Here is a 25,296-nt window from a genome sequence, read left to right on the forward strand (position 1 = left end):
GCAGTTTACACTTGGTCTGCGGTGGTTAGAAGAGAGTGTGCAGTTGCCAATTAGTTAAGAATGCTTTTACTTCAGATTAAAATAATGAATTCGCAGAATGCAGATCTGCTAGCAGTCCTAATGTCACCAGATGACACTGGGTAATGTTGGATGCCAACATCGACACAGGTGGCCCCCACAGTCATACCAGCCTGTGCCAAATGCCATAGGTCCACTCTGCCAGGTACTGGTTTCTGTCACTAGTCTGCACTGGCTCCTGGGGTCTGGATCTCTTTGGAGCCAACAGCTCCTCATGTTTATTGCTCTTTCTTTCTACCAAGTCTGTCCCTACTACTCAAGATAAGAATCCTGAGTATATTTATAGGGCTTTCTGTTCACATTGCCCAAGAAATAAATCATGAGCAAATTTGCAGGACTGCTAAAATGAATTTATAAGAAAGCGTGTGTAGGAGTTGGTGATTTAGCTCAGTGGCCTGCCTGACAAGCGCAGCACAAGGTGGTGAGTTCAATCCCCAGTACAAAAAAAAAAAAAAAAAGAGGAATTTTCAAAGAAAAAAAAAAAAAGAAAGAAAACCTGTGTTACAGAATAGAGGGTGTCAAAGCATGGGAAGGCACCCTTTTAGACTAATCCTAGAAGTATTTGTGGAGTGCTGCTTCTCTAACAATTGCAGGTCTGTGATAGGTACAAGTACAGGTCCAGGAATAGTCCAAGTAGACACAGGGCTCCAGGGTAGCTACCCCTGTCTAGGGATTCAGTGAGGAGGGTGTCGCTGAAACCAGCAAGTGTTCTGAAAAGCAAGCTGCGTGTGGTCCAGGATGGTGAGAATGGGTCCAGATCCTTTCCTCCCTGATTTTAGCCATCCTAGCCCTCCCCCTCCCCCTGCTACAAAGAGGTAGTAGGAATATCCGAAGTAGTGAGAATGGGAAACGGAGAAAGGGCACAGTGATGGGCAGCTGAGCTGCGCTCGTTCTGGAGTGGACTAGAGGAGGGCACTAGATAACAAGGGAGGTCACCAAAGTTTTCCTAGTCCATGGGGGAGGTGGGTGCGGGGAACAAAAGGAAGCAATGGGCAGTGGTGTGACAATCACTGGCTAAGATCTGGCCTCTGCATCAAGTGTATCTCCTGTGTCTCTCAATTACTTAAATAATTACTAGTTGGTGGCATAATATAGATTGGATGAGCCAAAGAAAGAAATTTAATCTTAGTTCTATTACTTATTATTTATTAAACAAATTAAAATTTAATTCATGCCTTTTGAAAACATTAATAGTACTTCCTATATGCCAGGCTCTATTCCAAAACTTTATATATAAACACTTTAAATACTCAATAAATTTATTAGATAAATACTATGATCATCTCCATTTAACAGATAAGAACTGAAGCAAAGAGAAACTGAGGAATTTGTCTAAGGTCATATAGTTAATAAGTGGTTTCCTAACCTACATGGCTATTTCTCTATCTGTAAATTATAAGAGATGTGGTGTCATTTAGGAAAGTAATTATTATGTATAGCACAATGATAGTTTTTAATTGTTGTAATTTTAATCCCAATTATAAAGTCACTATTACAAGAATCTTGGTTTCTGAACTTGAAATATGATGAGGAAGCCAGAAATTTTAAGATGATAGACTCTACCTTCAAAAGACTTTACTACCTTACTGGAGAGATAACCAGCATGTTTGACATGGTGTATAAACTAAAATCACAAGACAGTCTTGGTAAATTTAGGGACATAGCCACACATGCTTAGCTGAGAGGAAAATGGGATTGGTAAGGATTAAAACATACCCGTGTATCAGTGAGTTAAAACACTAAGAACATTTGAGAGATCATTCAGTTTAATCTCTTACTTTTATAGATGAGCAATTAAGCCTTGTCAAAGCAAAATGACTGAGCCAAGATTTTATACCTAATTATGGCCAGAATATAGAGGACCTTTATAGCAGGAAGGAAAGCAAAGCATATTGGTTAATTTACTCAAAGAAAAGTGGTAAGATTTCAAAATACAGTTTTTAAATGTTTGTTCTTTGTATTTTGGGGGCTAAATAGCTTGAATATGTTTCATAAAATTATCTGTAAGTGTATAATAATTATCTTATTGTAAATATTCATAGGTAGTATATAGGATACAATTTAATTTTTTTTGTTTTAATATTGTTTCTTGAAACCTTGCTAAAGATTGTTACTTTTCACTTCTTTGAAAAGAGTTTATATAGAATTGTCAGTATTTGTTATTTTTATGTTTGATAGGCCCTATCAGTGAAGCCACTGTAGCTTGAAGTTTTCTTAGGGAGATTTTAGTTACAAATTCACTATCTATAACAGATACTCACTGTGTTTTTGTAGGTTACTTATTTTTTCTTGAATAAGATTTGATAGTTTGCATCTTTTAAGGAATTTGTAAATTTTATTTAATATGTCAAATGTTTTTGGCAAAAATTTGTTTATATTTCCTACAGAACTTCCTCATATCTTTAGTTATCTGTAATTTATAACTTCCCTCCATTCTGATTTTGTTATTGTTTTTCTTCTTTCTCTCCTTGTCTTGCTAGGGTTTTTAGTTTTACAGCTATCAATTTTTGAATTCCTGATTTTTCTCTGATTTGTATTTTTATTGTTAGATACATTTTCTTTTATCTTATCCTGGTTTAAAGCATTGTTTTTTAGTTGCTTAACATGGAAACCACAGTCATTAATATGGAATCTTTTTGAATACAGATGTGTAGTAATATGTAAGTTTCTTTAAATTCTGCTTTAAAAAAAATCCATATGAAGTTGCTGTGATCTGGTCTATTTTCATTAACTTCTAGATACATTCTAATTTTCTTTTGATTTTACTTTTACCAGAGGTTGGTTTAGAAGAATGTCATGTATTTTGCAAATATTTTGATATTTTCCAGAGATTGTTCTGTTGTTGTTTTCTAGTTTAATTTTATTTTAGTGAAAGAATTCACTTCTACGAGTCATTTTAATTTTATTAAAATTTGATATTGTATGCTTCTTGTTATATAATAGATATTCTGTAATTTTTGACACGTGGCATAGTAAGTGTTTATATAAGCAGTTAAAGTATTTTGACTTTATTGGGCAAAATATTCCATAAAGTGACATTACTTAAAATTGATGGCTAATTTTGTATTAGTTTCCTACACAAATTTTCTATACACTTACTAGTTACTCTGAGAAAGGTAGTAGGGTATTTGTCTATGGTCATGGATTTCTATAGTTCTTACTGCCTTGCATTTTCAGAAAACCAAGTCTATCTGTTCAAATAAGCAAACATACTGAGCTATAACCAAATTCACCCTCCAAAGACCTTAAAGTTCAAGCCATAGGAAAGGAAATCACAGGTGTCACCATGCTTGTTTTCCTTTTATTGTTATTGCTATCTGATGTCCAATCTTGAAATCCATTCTTTTATGTATTTCATCCTATTCATGGTGGTTTGTAATGTGTATGACCAAATCTAAGCCCTTTTTATTCAATTTTTGCTGGGAGTGAATTTGCCTTGAAGTTAGATTTATACCAATCACCAGCAGAAAGCATGCAAATGCTTACCTGTGTGTGTGTATGGCAGAGTTAGCATACAAAAGTTCCATTCAACATGCTGGGCCCCTCAATCTAAGTTAGAGCATGAGATGTAAATATATATTCTATACAATTGACATGTGATATAGTCACTGTTTAAGACAGAACTGGTTGTCATTACATGCCAGGCATTGTGTTACCTGAAAGAGAATACATGAGCTGTGGCAGGCACAATTGCACATTGAGGAGTTGTTGAAGAGAAACAACGTATATTCATCTTTATATTCTTTAATTCTAGTACTGTGCTGGACATATAGTATGTTCAATAAATGTTAAACTGAGTGAACTCAAACTGATTCAAGTGGTTGATTGAGTAAATATTTGATTTACTTGAATTTTGAAGTAGTAGGTGTTAGAATTCATGAAAGTGAGTAGGCATCAATACAGAATATGAGATATACACTCAATAAGAACTGAGCAATGGAGCTAAATGACTGAGCCTCTTAAGTCTCCTAATGTGTGCCAATGTTCCTTTTTTAAAGAATGGAGAATGATAGAAATTTATCCCTCACAAGGTTTAAGGAATGCTTCACTGGATTAATGAACATATGTTCATTAAGAAGTTGTTAAAGTTAAGATTAATAAACATTAGAAAAAGAAGGTTGTAGTTTTCATTCAAACGTAGCCCTTACTCTAGTTCACATCTGAGCATTAAGCTGGTGGTCACTAGTTTACAGATGTTTCTCATAGAGTCCTCCTACTTCCATTTATGACCTCTTTCCCACTCAGTACCTTTGCTCTTCCTTTTCCCCTAGAATCTCCCACTACCTATCTTTGTGTGTCTGAATTCTACCCTAACTTCAAATTCTAGCAAGGTGGTAAATCCCTTATGAACCTAACCAATTTCCTCCATGGACAAAATTTTTTATTGTTTTATAATTTGTTTATGCTTCTTCCTGTATGGCATTTATATTATTTTAACTTGCATTTTATTAGTTCTATCAATCTTTGCATTAAGTTCCTTAAAGACAGATTTAACATGATATATATATATATATATATATATATATATATATACATTTATTCATAGAATTGTTGAAAAGTATAGCACATGGGAGATGCTGCGTGAGTTGGTTGAGTTAGTGGAGAAATTAATGAATGCATGATTTAAACAGTGTAATAATACTCTTTAAGTTTTTACATATAAACCATAAGTTCTCTATTCTTTTTCTGAAAACTACAGAAAAGAGAACCTTTTAGGGGATGCTAAATGAATAAAAGGACTCAGTCATGGAATATCCAATAATTGGGGTCTGGACTAATGGTGGTCATTTGCTCAAGGAATTCTGAAAGTATTTGTTGGAATTTTGGAAGATAAATTTGAAAACAACTTTTATTTTCCTACCATTTTCTGAGAAATTCAGAACATTTACTAGTGAAAGAATATTTTCAGGAAGTTGTGGGCTGACTGGTCGAGGGTGCAGAGAAGCAGCATGTGGCTGGGGCAGATGGGAGCATATAAGGGCAGAGGAGGGAATGTGGGTGTGAGCTGAATAGGAGAACATCTTGAATGAGAGGAAGAAAAGGTTGGTGGAATTGATGCTGAAAAACAAACTGTCTAGTGGCAATAGCCTTATGATGTATATTGATGAAATACTAAAGAAAAATGATCTCCCTACAAATTAGCCCAGGTTGAAATTTTGAAAGGTCAGTTCTACTTCCCGTTTCTTCAGTTCAATTTAAAAGTAATTGTGATTTTAAAAGTGGGGGTAACAGCTTTGAGACTTTCACACCAAAAAGTCAGTGTGAACTAATTCACCATCACCAATGCACAAATGCAGAAAAACCAGGTGACCCAAATCAAGCACTTCTTCTGAAAAAAATTACAGGGCACAAATTTTTCATTTATGCTACCAAATGGTTTGCTACAATTTGTACCTTCTTCTGCACTACTCGAATTTTCTAGGTCAATTAAATGCACAACTTATTAACTATGCTCTGTATTGCCCTCCATTTGCCTCTTAACTTTCAAAACACATGAATAAATACAGCTATTGTTGTGTGTAAAACTGTGCCTGAGAGCATGGATTGTTTTGGAACTTTTGACTGCACAGCATTTCTCCCAAGGTGCCTTGCTCCTTCCTCGGGATTCTCACACAGCCTATCGGGGCTGGTACAGGCTCAACTATTCTGTAGCTACTCCTTTAGGTAAAGATACTCAGAATATGTTTCTGAATTCTATTTGCACTCTATGTAATGCTTAAACAAGGCGTTCTTGCTATTAAACAACACAAACGTTCCTGAGATTAATGCATTTCATCTCCCTGCAGCCCCCTTTCAGGTCCCAAGAATATATAAAAATGCATAATTTTCTTTGCATTATCTGTATCAACTTTACTGAGAATAAAAATAAATTGACTTTTCCCAGAACAGAGGTAATGCAAAGATCTTCTAACTACTCTTAAAACATAATATAAGGAACTGACTATATTTTGTTCTCACAAGCCTTCTTATGACTAGAGTTTGGGGATAATCTCAGATAAGCAGCATATATTATTGCATAATGATGGCAGTAAAACTCTGTAGGTGAAGAATAGAACACATCTATGTCTTAAATAACTGGGGAAGAACAGGAGATATTAACAATGCTGTGAATATGCATGCATTTCTCACACAGTAGGCAATGCCGACAGCTACATGTTTGTGTATGTGAGTGCATTGTGTGTATGTGTATGTGTGTGTATGTGTATGTGTGTGTGTATCACTGCCTTCTATTTTACTACCTTTCACAAGCTATCCAGTTTTTATCTCTGTGGCCTGCCTCCCAATTCTTCTGGTAGAAATATTTTTCACATCTCTCCCTCCTACTTCTTCTCCCCCTCCACACACACACACTTATGGTATGTGCAGTCTCACCAGACCCGTACAAAAGCAGGGGAACACTGATGGGATTGCTTTTCACAAGTGTGGGAATGAAAATCCTTCCCAATGAAAACATCTGTCTCTGTTCAAGTCATGCCCAGTTATCCCCCAAAAGAAATGTTCTGATTAACTTTTTTTTAAAGTCTTAAGATAGCAGTTTGTGTAGCAGATCTAATTAAGAACTTTATGTAACAGATCTGCAGGTTTTTTTTTTTTCCTTCTTCAACTGGGTTCTTTGAGCTCAGTTTGAGTGTTACCAGCTTGCGACATGCAACGGTCAAGTGCTTCCCGGGCTGAGAACTATGAGCTTTTGTGGGATACTATTGCTTCCTTAAAACAATGTGAGCAAGCTATGCAACATGCATTCATCCCGGTAAGAAATATTTTCTGTATTTTGTTAGGAATTATTTTATTTTTCTCCTGCATATCATTATAACTGCAGAAAAACACTTGCATTCTATGCATTTAAAGCCATAATATATTCTCTGTGCTTGTTATTCAAGATAAACATGTATCTCTTTTTTATTTACTCAGTATGAAATCAGAACTTAGTATGGCCAAATATTAATCAATAAGAAAGTCTAAATAGTGATTCAATTTAACTTGTCCCACTAAAGATAGTGGTTTCTAATAGTAACATCCATTAAAGTCATAATATTGAAATTCCTTATATTAGAATTTGAAATAACTTGAGATGCCTATTTTCCTCAAACTACTTAGAATTGCTACAGTGTCTTTGGCAGTTGAGTTTGCTATATAGATCAATAATCCATTAATTAATTTTTAAAGTCTGCTCTTTGCTAATTTGAGTAAAAGATCTATAAAACTTCTCTTAAAGTATGTGATTGTTTGTTTTTAAAAGAGTGATTCAATATTTAGAGACTTGTGAACATGTTAGAATGTATAGATATACAATATAAATTATTATGTGATTCAGTGTTATGTTTTATGTTATAAAATGTTTGCACTTATAATTTATCAGACAAGAGGAGTGCAATTGACTATATTTTATAAGTTCACATGAGACAAATAGAAGTTGAAAGAAAAGTATTAAAATAATTTGGTTATTTAAACTGACTATTTTGAAGTATTGAGATAACCAATTAGAAATGAGGGGACAATCTTCAAGATAAATCTTTGCTAAAAATTACTTTGAATTTCATCAAGGAAAACATTATTTATGATATCTGGACACTGGAGATAAGTTCCCGTCAGTAGTTGGAATACATAAATCTCTGTTGAAGTTCAAGCTATTTTCAGATTTCTCAAATTAGATGTCATATTTTTCTCTACAACTTGGGAATCACCTAAATGTTTCAAAGACTGCTATATTTGAAGGTTTTCTAATCAAACTGTGTATGTTCTAACTGGATCACTTTAAGTAGGTCTTAATCATTGAAGACATAAAAGATACATAATTTTGTAAGGGTCTAAAAAGCTGACAGTGGAAGATCTCTAAATCATGTTCAGCTATAATGATTCTGTATTGAACTGGAATCTGGTACATATAGTTTTTTCTGCTATCTTCATCATACTCTTCTTCCTTTTTTGTTTTTTGAGGTTGTTTTGTTTTGTTTGTTTTTAAGAAACTTTGTTTTTTATGAAACTCATGTGTCTGCTCCTATCTGAGCCTTACCTGGCCACCTATAATTTTGTTTTCCTTTCTTGATTTCTTGTATGTATCTTTGGTTTATCATACAGCATATTACTAGTAAAAGTCATTTTTCAACTTCTTGAACAGAAGTAAAAAGGAATGTTAGGGAAAAAGAACTAAGATTTGTTTTCTTAACTTCCTATCCTGAGCTCCTTAACAGCAGAGGCACGTCTATCTCCAGCAGAAACAGTACTTGGTGAGCAGATGTAGATCGCCTCTAACATGAGTTTCCATTCCAGGATTACCAGTCAATGTATGGCATTATTCACCACCAGCTTTGTTAATTCTGACCTCATAAAAATTATTTGTATTCAAATACCTGTAAAGAAAATAGTAAACACATACTAACTCATTATAGGGGTTGCAGGGTATTGTGGAAGTAATGTATTAAAAGGGAATAGATCTTTAAAGGAAAAGATAGCCTTTGAATCATTTTCCCTGGTCTGTGGGTTACTTTTTCTTCAGTTCTGTTGTTTGTCCCCAGGTCATCTATTTCTTGCACAAAACATACACACACACATTGCCAAGCTATTGATAAGATTTGTTCAAAACCTTTTTTGGAAGACGTTAGGAGTTTTCTAATTTTACCAATCTTTTCACATTTTTTTCAAATCTTTATTCAGTGTACCTATGATTATAATGTTATGAAGACTTTTAAAGGGCAATTTAGGTGTTATTAAAGTATTACCAGTTGAAGGTAATACTGTTAAATAGAGCCTCATTTTTTTTTCTAGCATGTACAGTTTATATCTCAGACAAAGGACTCTACTCCCTACTTCATGTACTTTTTAACAAAATAATGTATTTCAAATATATATTTATACACAAACTTTAGTAATACTCTACATTTTTAGGATATCTTAGTAAAACCTACAATGTCATTATATTAAAGAAATGACAGTGTATGTATTTCAATTACCTTCTATAAAATAAACCTAATTCTTTTTTAAAATCAAATATTTGAAAATAAAAATATAAAGATATGTGTATACATGTTACAGCCAATCTTAGAAAAACAAAAACTTACAAGCATAGAAGTGATTTTCTGGCCTGGACTGTGAGCATAAAATCCTCATCTATCATTAGACACCAGGGGCATCTAATAGGCTCAAATCAGCTCTCACATCAAGCTGTGGATTCAGCTAGTGCAATTCTGTAGATACAAGCCTGACACAAAATCTCAAATTATGTCATAATCTGCACACAGAGAACCTTCCAATTAGTTTATGGTTCTCATTACTAATCACTATCATCTGGATAATCCTGCCAAAACAGTGTGAGAGAAGGAAAGGAAACTATGAGGAAACTTCTTCAGAGTTTCAAGGGTTGATGGTGATAAAATGCCCTGATGGTGATAAAATGGAAATCAAATACAAATCTTAAACAGTCTTATCTGCTGGACCCAGAGCCCTAAATGCAAAGCAGCAGCATAGACTTTCCCATATCTTTTGGCATTGAGGGCTTTACCAGAGTAAGTTCCTAAATATTTATTGAATGCGTGAATGGTACATCCTTCTCTCTGAAGCCATGTTGGCATTCTTCTAGACAAGTAATATCTTTATGTAGTAGGCAAATTAAAGACTTTGCTATTTTATGCAAGTAATTAGAGATCATTATAGGCATTGACCCAAATGTATAAGTTTCTTTTTTTCATAAACACTTACAGATGTATGTCTTACCTTCCGTCTTTATGAATTGGTTGAGTTCGGGCACATTTTATAGTGCCCTAGTGATGTGAAAGTTCCTATTCTAGGTGTGTACATCCACAACTTCTTTGTTGTATCATTACTTTATAAGAGAAACTGAATCACTGAATGATTCCCCACTGTTTCTTATTCTAGGGTATAAAGCTGGCATTTTATGTATTGGTAATTGTTATATTTAGATTCCATAACGACATTCTCACTGTTACTCAGTGGTCCTCAGTACATTTCTTCTGCTTATGTTGCTGCTACATTCTAAGCTTCTGTCAATCAAAGACAGTTACAATAGTGTTCATTTATTCATGTCTGAAAAATTTATTTTGATCCTAATTTGAATGTCATGCAATTTGTTGAGCATTGGAAGAAATAAAAATAAATAAATAAATCAGGAAGACCCTACTTGAAATTCTGACCGTAGAGACTTCTAAATAAACATACAAATCACATACAAATAAACATACAAATCAGATACAAAGTACCCTTCGTCCCCAAGAATTACCACAGGATTTCAGAGAAGGGGTAAGCTACATGGAAGGATTTTTCAGGTTTTGAAGTGTAGACAGAACTTTTTGACTTGCAGTGATGATGGAGAAAGACAACACTTCAAGTGGAAGGAACAGATAAGGCACTTACTGATTGTGTAAATGCGGTCTGTTTTCCCACTTGTTCATTCATTGTACAAATACTTAGTACATACTTTTATGTATCACAAAGTACTATATATATATATGTAGTAGGATAATAGGAAAAACTAAAACTCTGCCCTGAGGGTATCTAGAGTCTATTGGAGGAGAGAGACATGAAATAATTACATATATTCTATCTTATACTTTAATACTAGATTATGTGAAATGTTCATTACATTTATCAGTATTGCAATTCAATTGTGAATATATATGCACTATATATTAGAATAATTAGAATAATTTAGAATAATTTAGCAGTAGTAAATATTTCAAAGTCACTGAAAATAGAATAAAACATTAGGTTCCAAAGATTTTTTAGTCTTAAAATAAGTTTATTTCTTCAGAAAACATTTAATATATTCTATCTGTCACACGTTGGCTAGATAATGATATTATTCAACTTTTAAACATTTTGCATACATTATGTCACTGAATTCACCCAAAAACTCTCTAATAGAGCCATATTAAAAATAAATCTAATGAGATAAAATACCTTCCCATGGTCACAGAGCTAATAAGTAGTAAGACTAGGCTTGGGCTCAGTCTTTGACCCAAGTCTATTTTCTTACCCGTCTCAGGAGAATAAGAAAAAAACTATTAAACTAAGATGACTGTAGCATCATATGATAGAAGTAGGAATAAAGGGATGCAAAAACAATAGTAAACTTGCCAGTAGGAGGTGATTCGTCTTCTTGGGATAGAGGGAAATGTTGGCCAAAGAAGAGCAAACTGAAAAGTCTTGAGTCAGTTTTCAAATGGGGGCTTCCCAGATAAGACAGGATGAAATACCTGCTGCAAGGCACAAAGGCCTGACACAGCAGAAGGGAAAGGGCAAGCTATCAGCTCTCCAGGTTTCCACCTCCCTCTCCGAGCGTTAGAAGAGTTATGTCAGGAACAATGAGGATGAAAGTTCATACATTCATTTCAGGTCAGAAATTCTGCAGGTAGTCAGAAAGGACACTGAATTATTCAGGCCCACTGACTAGGAAGCTAGAACTTTACAAGTAAATGTCCAGTAGAGCAAGACATGATATCCACAGATATCAGACACAAAGCATGGCTTCCTGGCCTCTGATACATGTAGTCTGGCCCATAGATTGACAAGGGTCATTGCCTGGACCTGGGGATATATGTATAGTAAAGAGAGAATTCTTGTCCATAGGTATTAAAGAATAAAATTCATGTAGTAAGAAAAAAAAAAAAAAAAAAAGAGGGCCATGTGGTCCAAAAGAGATATTGAAAAAACCAGCCTAAAAGGAACTGGGAAAGCCTGGGCTGTGACTTCATAGGTCCTTGGAAATTCCTGATTCTCAGTTGTGGTCCATGCAGTGGTCTGCCATGCTCTGTTCTCTCTGCCTGCTCATGATAATAAATTTCAAATTTCTCTTAAACTAATGCAAACAGCCTTTATTCCTGCAACTAGAGAACCTTAAGCTAGATAGGACAGCAACCAGTGAATTACCACTGACATAGAGATAAAGTATTGCTCAGCAAAAAGAAGGGCAGAACAGAGACACAGAAATAAACAAATTGGTTGAGCACATGGAGCTACAAGATGAGATTCTGTCTTCTAGGATTTAACTCATTTTCTCTTCTATAAAACTTCTGTCCTGCCTGGTAACTACATACTGTTCCTTTTCTCTCCTAGTTTTCAAACCTGATCAGCACCTACTGGTAGAAACAAATAAGGAATCTGCTTACAAACTACTTCATTCCACAGTTTGTTACTTATGTCACCAAATAGCATGAAGTTGCTTCCATGTTAAGAGGATCAATGAGACCAGTACTGGCCTGTGAATCCTCTTCCTCCTCGCCTTTCTCCTTTATACCCACTGTGGTATTTTTCTCTTTCACTTGTACAAATGTTTGGCTTTGTACTATAAATACTGGAAGATTTCTCATTTCCACATGGTGCTGTGCATTCCTCACAGGACAGGACCATGTGCTTCTCCCCTCCCTATTTTACACAGTGCCAAGTTCAGTACTTTAAACATGACACTTGCTAAGTAAATCTGTTTGTCTGATTAATATGTAAGAAATGAGACTTAGGCAGCAATGAGATGATAATGAGGAAATGATCCTTCTTTTCTCAAATTCATCCCGAAAATCTGTCTACTGGGCTCCACTATCACCTGCACTAAGTCTGCTTTTCATTCCTGAATGTCTGATTTGAGCCATCATAAGCTTAGGTCAGCTCTAAAAACTTTGTTCAGAGATGACTTTCAGTCCTAATATATGGTGTTCCACATATGTTTTAACCTTTCATGGATTGTAAATATTCCTCAATTTATCACCCTTAATTGTGTTAGATTTATGTTTTACTTCATTCTTTTTAACCTCGCTTGCATTTCTGTTTAGTAATACCCCAACGGTAGTCTATTTCCTTGTACAAAATATGATTGAGGCTATTAATGGAATACCTATTAGTAGAAATAAAGAAGATACTTACTCTATGGAGATACTCAGCTGGCGGGGTGGCACTATGCTGAAAGTGACCTGGATAATTACAAAAGCTTGAATCTGCAGCAACATTTGAAGATTGCTGATGAAAATGAGTACACATTGTCACTTTTGTTTTTGAAAAAAAAAACAAACAAAAAGAGCAAGATTCTGCTAGCTTTTTATCTTCCTGCCTTGTACACTTTTGATTTTCTTTGACTGAAAGTCTTATGCACATTTGACATTCACAAAATCAAGTACAGTCTGTATTCCCTGTACTCCAGTATATAGTGATTTTGTTGATTCATCTAAGTAGAGCATTAATATAGACATATGTTACTGTACAATAGCGTAAAGATAAAATTCATGCTAGGCTGTTTCACTTTCTTTACCTACCCTAGAAATTACAAAAATAGAATATCAAACTTATTTATTATGCAACAGAAATAAATCGCTATTCAGAGTTAATACTAATAAACTTCTATGTAGCATATCAAAATTAAAATCAGTACACAACAGACTCTTAAAACTTTTAGAGAACTGATGTAAGTATATTGTATAAAATAGTAAGTATTTGACTTACAAATGAATTCTATTCCAGAAGAACACTTGTAATCGGATTTCTTCATGAGTCCTAACAAAGTGAGTCTTATACTGCATTTTCACTTTTGTTTCCATGCTTACTGCTCTGTACTTCCTACCAGTTTCCTCCATAGCGTCCCTGCTTTTCCTCTTGCTTCTGGCATTCTTATCTTAAAATTAGACTTTATGCCGTTATTTCTAGCCTTGTTGATTTTTAATGAAATAATGTGAGTTAAACTCTTAGCACAGTACTTAAAGAATGTGCCCCTTTGTAATTTATATTGGTGGGTGCTGTTTTCTTTTTAGTTTCTTATCATTGTGTGTATATACTTGTAATATATAATAATTACATTCATCTTGGAGGAGCTGGTACACGTATGTATCACAGCCCAATCATTTTTACTTTCCCTTTCCCTCCTTCCCCTCCTCCAGATCCCCTGCCATCTCCCATTTCCCACATTTCTTATATTTTGCCCTGTAACTTACTGATGTTTTGGTTTTCTCATATCAGAGACCATGTGAGATATAATCTTGTGATTTATTTCATGTATGCTTATGATTTCAAGGTACATCCATTCATTCTTTATGACTGATCTCACATTTTCTCCATCAGCTGATCTGTTGATGGGCATATAGATTGCTTTCTGATAAGATTTATTTATTATGAGCTGTTCTGCTATAAACATGTAATATGATGACTTTAAACCATTCAGGAAGATAACCAGAAAATCTACACCCAGGTTAAGTGGATCTCTATTTTGTAATTCAGAGGAATGTTTATGATGATTTCCATAGTGGTAGTACTGGTTTACATCCTCATCAGTGATGTAGAAGGCTTCCTTTTTTCCTCACAACTATTTCCTAAGTCCTTTCTAGAGTAAGATGAAATCTCCATGTTGTTTGGATTGGCATTTCTCTAGTAACCAAAGAGGCTATATGTGTGTGTGCACACACATGCATACACTTGCATCTGTAAGGAAACCTGGGGTTTCCTGCCTGCAGCATGTGAGAACAAGCACTCTACCACTGGGCTATTCCCCAAGCCTGCTAATTTTTGAATATTATAACTGAATACTTTTATAAATTTCATAGTATGTTCACAGATGCTATCATTAGCTTCTTGAAGCACAGATGACTAAATAATAAATTATATTTTCTATTTATATATAAGTAGATTTTTCAGACATATTAAATGAGTCAGCTGAGTTTACTATAAAAATGAAGAGAAAAGAAAAAACCTTAAATGTTGGCCAGATGATTAAAATTCTAAACTTCTTATTACTATTTTTATAATATTCAAAATTAACCTAGTATTAAGATTATAAACCAAACAATCCTTACTTACAACTGGATTTAGCCTCAGAAGTAACTTAGAGGTTAACTGATTTGGTTTCACAAGACTGTAGCCAGCCCTAAAAGCTTCTTCTGATGAGTCCAACCAAGTTCAAACATAGGAGCTGGCTCATCCTAACATGAAAGCATAAGGTACAAGTGTTCCTACTGAGTTAAAGGAAGAAAGGACAGGTCATGAGATGTGAATTAGCATATATTATGTTCATAGGTTATCTTCTTCTTTCCAATTTGTTGGGAAACCCTTATACAAAACAAATGATGTGTCTAGTCGTGAAGATGCAATGCCAATAGAAAAAGCAGGCTCAGAGAGGAGAGAACCTCTGGCTGGAAATCGTCATTCTCCCTAACTGAACGCTAATGACCCCCTGGACCAGAAAACAACATCCTGCCTCCTTTTTTCTTTGCATTAATTTTCTTCTCTTGGTGGATCTATCTCCTCATGTAAAGTAACAGGAAATAGTTCCTTTGATCTTTAACCTGAAAAACATAGTGTAGTAGCACTATGCCAGAGCTTAAAGGGAAAGGTAAATTGAACAAGTATGACCCTTATTTTTCACAATAACTGAGATGCAGAAAGGCACCTGAAAACTGCAAAACTAAGAATGGCATATTCACTGGCACTCTGTGAAGCAAAAACAGCTGTGGGGCTAGGCACTGGTTGGCATTTCAGACCCAGAGATTTGTAGACTCCTGGCATGTGGAACAAAGAGCTCATTGCCTATTTGATGACAATATACAGACACATCTGCAGAATATATTCCTTGGTACCAGTAAATCCCCAGCAGTATTTTGTAAACCTGTTTTTCTAGCCATCATTCACTTTTCCTTTTTATTTGTTCTTCATGTTTTTCCTCATTGAAATTGATTCCAAAATGAACATTAATTTTGAAGAAAAATCGACTGTTGAAGAATGTTAGATTTCTAGATATTATCAAAATTTTAAAGAGTTAACTAGAACTAAAATGTTATATACCTTGTTCCATTTGTAAGCCTGAAAAAATACAGTCTTTTAGAGGCAGATCTTTGAGCATCTTACTGATGTCTCATAGCCATGAGCCAATTACAGATCAGTCATGATTAGAGAGAGTAAGTGAACTCATAATTCTCAGTATTCTCAACATTTCCTCTCACACAAGAGAAGTAGTCTAAATATAAGATATTTTGAGACATTATGGTTGCTCAGACTTCAATGCGTAATTTAATGTCAAATTATAGTTAGTAGAGAAAAACATGAAGGCAGAAGGAAAATTATTTCTGGAGTTAAGACTTATAGAACATTGGGAAAAGCAAGGATGGAAGCAAGAATTCAGTGATAATTCTGTTTCATTTCAAATTTGACTATTTAATATAGACTCTTTCTGCCTGATAATTACAGTCTCAAGGCCAGAAAGTTAACTAGTTTATAAGGAAAATGCAGAACTTTAATGTAGAGCAAAAGGATCATAAATGATTTTTAGGAGCTTTGTCTAAAGAATGCAAGATGCCATTCTTTAGAAAATTCACAAGAAATTCATCTGTGCCACTGATCTTTATGTAATCCAATCTTTGCCTTTTATTTCAATATGCCTTTCTTAGCATCAACTCTTCTTTTCTGCTTCTAAATGGTAAAAACAAAGACAGTCATATCCCTGAAAGAAGGGTTGTATAGCACCCATGCCTTTTCTCCCATTATTTTCCACCCACCAAAAAAAAAATATATAGATTAAATAAAATCAGATCCTTGATGAAACATGGATTCTTATGTGTCATCTTTTTCAATTTTTTATTTCTCAAATATGTAAGTAAATATGAGGTTCAATTAATTATCTTTCTTCTCAATTACTATAATTTCCTGGTCCAAAACTGAGACTATCTCATAGTCCAGCCATCTTTATCTGAGGACCATAATTCCTTGACCGAAGTATGTTACTTCCAGAGAGACAGAGCACGTGGGTTTTGACATGTGGGAACATCTCAGGATGTCAGTCTGACTCTATTATAAATGATTTGAAATATTATTTTGTGACAAAAAATATGATCATGAAATAAATAAAATTGGGTTTATGTTTAAAGCTAAAACACAAGACTTCAAGTAAAGGTTTAGTTTTGGCTGTGTCTTTGGACCTCTATCTTCATATTCATTTAGAAAACTTAAAATATGTTGGATATTCCCTTTTGCTTTTATCATGATCTGTGAGTCCTTAGGTTTCTCCAAATTCCTCTCAGATATTGTGGGATAGTCACTAATGGCAGATAATACATCCAGCAAGTGGATCCCTTGTCCCACAGAGAGCAATAACAACACAAGACTATGGATTTGGAGTCAAAATGAGTGAACTTGAGTTCCACTACTTATCAGCCTAGTGGCCTTGGACAAGCTGTGTTACAGGTCCTTGCCTTACTTTTCTTATCTATAAAAGGATAATAGTTAAAGTGTGCATTTCACTGGATTATAATTAGGACTACAAAAAGTCAGCATAAAGTATCTGCATATGGTTGGCATATAATTACTCTTCATTTACGTTCTATGTATATTCTGAACAATGAGAATAGCATTGTTTGTAGAGCAAGATAAGTTCAAGACAGCCATACACAGCAGGGTGTTACATGAACTTGTCACTAGACGGAAGCATGCCATTGCCCTATTCTATTTCACCAATTCTGTTGGCTCAAAAATTACTTCCCATAGTTTTCAAAATCAATTAACAATCTTTTGTGTGTATTTTGTTTGCCAAGCATCATTAAGAGTATAGACATGAGTGCCTGGTAAAGAACTCAAGTAAGAACAGAACCCTATCCTCAAAACAATTACAATTTCACCAAATATATATGAGTATCACACATGAACCAATTAATTGTCAATATCTGTAAGAACAGAAAAAATGTTCATTAGTAATATCTGGTCTTGGTGCTTTCACAGAACTTCTTTTCTTTAACATTTATAGTTCAGTACAAAGTGAAGAGGTACAAATAAGAATTGCTTTAAAATCTGAGGGGTAATTGATTGAATAGATTGAGTCCTGGAGTGATGAGTGAGGAAGGTTTTATGGAAAATCAAGGACATTAGATGGCCCTTGCAGGACAGAATTTGGTTAAGCTGGTAAGAATGGGGGCCATAGCTAACTGATTCAGGATATGAAATAAAGAAGAAATATGTACAGGCACAAAATATAGTTAAAGTTTTGAAAAGCAAAGACATTGTAGTAGACATGAACAAGTTATTTGCTTGGAGTAGTGAGAATCCTGGCCAGATGGAAGAAAAGAAAGGCAGTCATTTATTGATCACTCATGGTATGAAAGACCCTGACCCATGTACCACACAAGAAAGTGGTCCCTCTTCTTAGCCTGAAGAACCAGAGTATTGACAGTTTATTCAGAACTCTTGTTCCTAAATATGGACACTGTAACCGCTAAGCTCACTGCTCTTTGGTAGCCTAGCGACAGGAAGCAGATGGTATCCACATGGCTCTTTCCAGGAATAGCACCACGTGGAATGACTCAGTGGACTGAGTGGGTATGGTTATTGTGGCATGGGCACATTGAGTGAACCTTATCTGAGACTTGTGTTAATGGCTCTGTTTCTTTGGTGGGTTCTTCTGAGAACACTTGCATAAATAAAGCACTTACATTTGTAAGAGCTCAGTGTGAACCTGTGAGATTTGAGTCATCAAGGCTCAGTGGTGAAAAGCAGTGTTTAAAAGTCAGAAGACCTGGATTTGAATACAAGCTTTGCTTCCCACTATATGCCCCACTTTAATAAACTCCCTGAATCACACTGAATCTTTTTTGTTCTTATCTGTAAACAAGGAAAATTTTCACCAATTCCTCTGAGGTTCTATAAGTAATAAACAGCAAAGCACAAGTACAAACCTTATGTAGTGAGTACTTGGACAGTCAGTACTAGTTGTCTTTCCTTTTCATGGGGAAATTAAACCATCAAATGCATATGAACATATTTTATAAATTATAAAGCATGGGATTGGTATTGGTATAATTATCAGTTTAGGTTTCAATGTTGAGCTGAAGACTGGTTTTGCTGAGTCATTTGTTTAGCTTTATATGTTAACTTCAAGGAACGATGTGGGAGGGTGTCAGATGGAGGTCTGAAGAGTATCCATAGCTGTTTAAGGAATTTCTGTCTCTTGATGCAAACATGTTGGATGTTAGAGAAATCTTACAAAGAAAATTTGGTTTCCCAGGGTCTTCTTTGTGGGCTTCAGTCTCCAGGCTGTCCCATCTTTTCTGCACTGGGGAAATAAGAGGACAGACAAACTCATCTTAACCAAAGTCCTCAGCATATCATTCTTTTTCCGCAAAATACTATACCATTTTGTATTTTAAAGGAGGATGGATGGTAACACTGTAATCCACAAGGATGAAATACTAATGGAGGGTTCTCAGGGATGACTGAGAATCTGTGTGCACTAGAACAGACTTCTGGATGCTTGTCATGTCTTAATAGGGTGCAGAAGCAAATGTTGTGCAGTAGGTAAGAGTTACCTGCTTTGGAGCCGACTGACAGGTTTGCATCTTGGTCCTGATTTACAGCTAGATATCAGGCAACTTACTTATCATTAGGTGTCAATGAGGGCAACATGTTTTAGTTTTAAGAACATTTGGATAAACAGTTAGATTGAGTTCAAGTTGAAATACACATCTGTTCTTTGTTCCTGTATTCACTGGGAGGCTGGGGTAAGTGAGGTAGGTAATTTCCAGTGCATTTTATTAATGCTAAGAAGAGCGACAAAGGTTTTAGTGTCTTCGAATGTGGCTCCTGTGTGACACCCTGCCACAACCAGGAGCCTAAAGTTAAGGCTCCTCAGCTGTTCATGCACTTCCGTCAGCCTCTTTCTTGCCTCAGTGTCCTAGCCTTGCTGGGTCGCTGTCAGTTAAAAGCAAGCCAGGCGCTAAGCTAGAATGAATAGTAATGACTTGTGGGTGCACTGGCTGAACTGCACCCACCTAGTGGATGTTGTGAAGAGGGGACATGTAAAGAAGAAAGCTTTTAAAAACAAAAAGCGGGCATGATAATAAACAAAAGATAACCTTATATTTAGAAACTCTCTTTTGCTTCACATGTGTTTTTTTCTCCACCTAACTTCTTGAGGAAATAGGTTAACTGGAAAATAGACTTGTCCCATTTTCGAGTGGGGGTTTTCAAGAGCATAAGAGACCCAGAAACCATGTGAGAATTGGGGAATTGAATCTGAGTCAGTACAATGAGACATTTCTCTTCAGACTGTGAAACAAACTCATAACCGCCCCCCTCCCCAAGCCCTCAGATTCAGTGTGGTTACCTGAAAATTCTCACTCAGTGAAATCAGATGATGATAAGATCATGAGCTGGAATAAAAACTGGTTGTGGATACTATGTAGCTTTTTTTGGAGGGGTACCAGCGATGGAACCCATAACCTCGTGCTTTCCAGGCAGGCTCTTATGCCACTGAGCTAAATCCCCAAGCCTTTACTTACTTCTTAGATTTCTGAGGCAAATGACTCAGTTAACTTACGCTTCCTTCCTTTTTTTCTCCCTCTTTTCTCCTTCCCTCCTCTTCCCATTTATTCATTCATTAGTTTTTTTTTCATTTATTTATTTATAAGCAGGGTCTCTCTATGGAGTTTAGGGTGACCTTGAAATCACTGTGTACTGTGCCAGCCTTGAACTCTTAGTAATCCATCTGCCTCAGCCTCCCAAGTGTTGAGATTACAGGCATGCACCACCACATCTGACTCCTTCTCTTTATTCCCTATCCTTCCTTCTTTCTTTTTAAAAGAAAAGCAATATTGATTTCTTTGAAAAATTGTAAGATTTAAATGTACTGATGTCTCTTAAAGTATTTGTCACAGTCCTTGAGACATCATAATCACTCAATGTAGGCTTAGAAGTTTATTATTGTTTTTCTTTCTGTTATCCTCTCCTTAGACTGACACTGAGTAATTGTGAGATCTTGGTCCTACACTCTCTTTCTGTCTTCATTTTTATATTTTAAAATGAAAGGATGGAATTAAATGTTCCTAGGAGTCCAGCTTTAAAAATTCTTGCAGACATGCCAATCTGAAGCCTGGAGTTTTTGTCTTTTGTTCTTGTTTTTTAAAATGTTATAATATCACTTCTTGGCCTTTCAGCTAAGATCAAGTGTAAAATGTTATAATAAAAATAAAAAAGTTTTACTACTTATGTGCATTAACTATATTATATGTTTTATATGTGACTCAAGGCAAGTCCTCTTTATTCAAAAATAAATAAAGGGAAAAAAAGCAACATGTTACATGTCTGTTTATTCTTCCTAAATAGTTCTTCCTTTCTCTCACAAAACCATCAATATGTATTTAATCAGTAGTTTACCAAACAGTCTCTTCAAAGAATTCCTGAGTCAGCCAGCCAGTTTGTGCCTGTGCCTGTAACCTTTCCAAGGGCTCTGTCTTCTGGGCCCTTCATTGGAAGTTCTGGTATGACTGGGCCATAAGAAGGACAAACGGTTCTTGGATCAGCCAGAATCACGGTGCTTAGAACAAATCTGGCTTTGAGCTGGTTTTGCAAATTGTTGCTCAACAGTAACAAAGTAAGATCCAAAGAGGGGTGGTAAGGTCTGATTTCATCCCAAGCGTGAGTTCCACAGCTAGACTACTAGGGTTAAAGATGTTCTATTTATAAGTGGTATGATTTTAGCAGTTATTTAATTCCTCTCTCCTCACTTAGAGATTGACAATAATAGTTATTTGTTTTATAGGGTTGTTGGAAGATTAAATAAATTAACTTGCATAAAGTAAGTCCTGCTTTGGGCCTTCTCTTGTTATCCATTCCACTATTAATGTAGTAGATGACCTTTGTAACAGCTGAGTCCTGGTCCCATAACCCTAAAGCAGTGGTAATTATGGGTTCTTAGTATTCAAATCACTCAAGTATAACAGGATCTTACTAATACCTTGAAACCAGGGTTTCTGGCCAACAAAATGTAGGAAAGGAAGAGAGGGAAGAGAATGTTTCTATACCGACAGAAGGAGTGTGCAATTCAAGAAATGAAGGAAAAGTTCCTTTTTTTAACCCTGCCACATTTTTATTCCCAGAATAGGGCAAGAAGATTTGAAGAAAAAGTCAACACAGAATTCAGTTATTTTGAGTTTGACTTTTGACTTAATCAACTCAATACTTACTTCTCAAGTCTCATTTCAGACTTGATATAATATGTAGAATGTAACCTGAATATCCACTCTGGCAAGACCAGGATATGATCTGATCAGAGTTCACCCTTATGATTGCCTTCTGCATAAATGGTGAGACTAAAACTATCCCGTGCAACTCGAAAACAGAAAAGCAGGTGGAATTAATGAATAATTTTATCTAACACAGTAATTTAAATTTTATCAATATCCTCTCTGCTTAGGTTTTGAAATTTTGTGGTTAGCTTTATACTTCCTTTTTGTTGTAAACTGGTTTTATCCACAAAGAAGAAAATAAAATATAATAGAAAAACCACTTGACTCATTGTTTGGGTCACCCAAGAAAGATTGATTTTCTTAGTCCTTTATAGTTTCAAAAATGCCTGCTTAGATCTGCTCATACAAAGACAAGCCTTGAAGTTGATTAAAAGATTTCTTTTTCAAATTTGTTATGAGTTTCTTTCCAGTGAATGAAAATAGACTCAGTGAAAATGGAGCCAGAAATCTGCTGAATCACAAGTATGATGTAGGCATTCAATTAACAGGGTATCTACTGTGAAGACAGAGGGCATGTACTCCAGGGCAGTAGGCAGTGTTGAGAAAAACCTGGAGGAAACCATCAAAGCAACCATGGAATTGGGTTTTAAGACTCAGAAGCCCAACTATGTCAAACTAAAATAGATCTTTCATGGCTGCAAAAATGAAAAGAGAAACAGGAGCAAGACTGAACTAAGAGAAGATCTAGACTGCCAGCTGGTGAGAAGAGTGCACTCAGGGTCCATGCCTAGAATTCTACCACACTTAAGTTGCTGTCACTTTGGAGCTTTATCCTCTGCTGATGTATGTGCTACTCAGTGCCTAAAATAGTACAGTAAACTTCTGTGAAAACAATCCTTGGAGGGCTGAGAGTGTTCTGCAGCAGAGCAGTGGAAGGATTATTAGAGTCACTGCCTAACAGCACTATGAAGTAGCATGCTTTATGTAAGATCTCAAGTTGGCATCTTATACAAGTGACTGCCAGAGATTGCCAATGTCAAATGTGCATATGCTATAATACGTACGATCTCTATATCCTGCTTGTGCATGCACTTTACTGAGGTTTAGAAATGTTAATATTAACCTTGGTTTTTGAATGTTTATAACACTGAAAAGGAGCACTAAGCATCTATACAGTACATTAAAAACACATAACCTAGGTCTCATACCTGTGCTTCAAGATTTGCAGACTTTGAAGACTTCAATTTAAAAATTTTTATTTTATAAAAGCTAGATTTAATGAAAAATAATAGTGACAAAATAAAGAAGTTGGCATGGAATGCTTAAAAAAATAGCCAGTCATATTGATGTACACAAAGCATTTTTGGGTTATCTTAAAAATGTTCTACAAGGACCAGGGATTTAGCTCAGGGCATAAGCGCCTGTCTGGCAAGCGCAAGGTTGTGAATTCAATCACCGGTATGGAAAAAAAATTTTTCTACAAAACTTTCAAATATTTATTACTTTCCTTCTTATCATAATGTTTGCATTATAGTTATATTTAGTCAATATTTTCTAAGTGTTTATTGAGTTTTGTGTATATATCCAAGTACTAAGGAGAATTCTAAATATGATTCTGGTCAATTTTCAAATACAGTGTCATTTTGGAAAGACCAAATTTACATGTAGGAAATGGAAAATAGGAGCATAAACACAGAAGTTTTAAATAGCATTACACTGGAAATAGGCTTATAAAATTTAATTCAATAATAATATAATCTATATAAAGAAAAACAAAAATTGGATTAAAGTCTGAATCAATACATATTTATTGATCAAAGACTTATTAAACAACAGGGGAATACAAGTATTGAATATAATAGAGTTTTCAGTCTATTCAAGAATAAGGCAATTTCATGAGTAATAGAAACCAAAAGTAAATCATAAGAGAGATGTTATCGAGCTAGAAACATAAGAAAAATCTATCAAGACTTCACTAAACTCCTTTTGAACATCTAACTTGCAATATCTTGTGGTGTTTTTGCCTTCAAGGTGACCTTTTGTTCATGTGGATCTCCTATTATGCTTTGCATAGGAATCTTATATCATCAAAATACTAGGGTCATAAAACAATGCAATGGGGAAAAAGTGAATTGTGATGTCATAAAAAAGTGAATTATGCTATCATAAAGGTTAGCCAATATTCAAAGTTTACTTCTTATTTTCCCTAAACCTTTGTTTTCTTATCAATAATGTAAAGAAAGTTCCATCCAAGTCAGATAATCTTATGTCTTGTCTATATGGTTTTTTGGTAATTAAATGAAATCTATTAATCCTATACATACTTAATAAATAATAACACTCATTTTTAACCGTGATATACTCTAATGAAGCCTCTTGAGTATAGTTGTAGTAACTAACATAGCACCGAGATCTCTGAAATATAACAGCTTGTAAATCATCTAACAATTCCTCCTTACAGTAGTCTATCTGTAGGTACACTTACTAGTGTTTTTTAACATTAATTCTGAAATTTAATTTATAAGATGCATTCAAATACATCATCTCAAGTGATATTCACCCTTTCCAGAAAGTGACTACTAGGATCATACCACCAGGAAGTTATTAGCCCCCCTAATTAGGCAATCAGGAAGTTGCTGAACCAACTTTAAACCCAGATCTTCCCACTCCAAATCTCATGTCCTGATCCTTACACCAAATGCCTCTTGATAAGTGCCATGTGTATGTGTCTGTGTCCATGACACATGTGTGTGTCTGAGTGTGTGTGTGCATGTATGTTTTTATACATTTGTGTGAACTTTTTCCAAAGCCTCAGTTTACCCATATGATACTTCTCAGAGATGATTATAAATATATCATAAATGCTTAATTGACCTACTATACAGACACATAGACCAAGTTTGTATGCGTCATTATCAGTGTTATGTGTTATAAATTGTGTTATGTGCTGGAATTTTATAAGACCTACTGAATTTCCTTTGTTAAAATAAATTTTTTTATGAGGATGCTATAGGCACAGATTGACATTAAAAGGCTGTTAACTCTAGAGGGCACAGCTAATGAAATGGCCCAGAAGTTGAGCACTTGCCTAACTATTGCACAGGACAGCTCTCGATTAATCATGATGAAAGTGTTTCTTCTATCTAAATTAAATCTGTAATTTGGGATGGAGATTAAAGATCCTCTGGGGGATGAAGGAAAAGGCTCTGTGAAAATTCTAGAAACTAGAAAATAAAGATAGGTCTGCTCAATATTCATGAAGTCAGATTGGTGATGCACATAGAGA

General features: G+C 35.1%; 1 protein-coding gene across 26 annotated transcripts in view; it reads left to right on the forward strand.

The window, feature by feature from the left end:
• Nucleotides 1-25,296, forward strand: part of Dlg2 (discs large MAGUK scaffold protein 2) — a 1,893,126-nt gene that overhangs the window by 1,179,359 nt on the left and 688,471 nt on the right. For 2 of the 26 annotated variants that reach the window (XM_063256357.1, XM_063256362.1), the window contains exon 1: nucleotides 6,673-6,829. The exons of 23 other annotated variants lie outside the window; for them this stretch is intronic. In XM_063256357.1, the coding sequence (XP_063112427.1) occupies nucleotides 6,725-6,829 (105 nt within the window). In that variant the 5' untranslated portion in view covers nucleotides 6,673-6,724. Of the gene's footprint in view, nucleotides 1-6,672; nucleotides 6,830-25,296 lie in introns of those variants that run through there. One more of the 26 variants, XM_063256360.1, reaches the window with a different exon arrangement.

The sequence above is a fragment of the Cavia porcellus genome, unplaced genomic scaffold, assembly GCF_034190915.1.
Source record: "Cavia porcellus strain 051 isolate PalLab524CR breed Dunkin Hartley unplaced genomic scaffold, mCavPor4.1 scaffold_9, whole genome shotgun sequence".
Classification (NCBI taxonomy): Eukaryota; Metazoa; Chordata; class Mammalia; order Rodentia; family Caviidae; genus Cavia; species Cavia porcellus.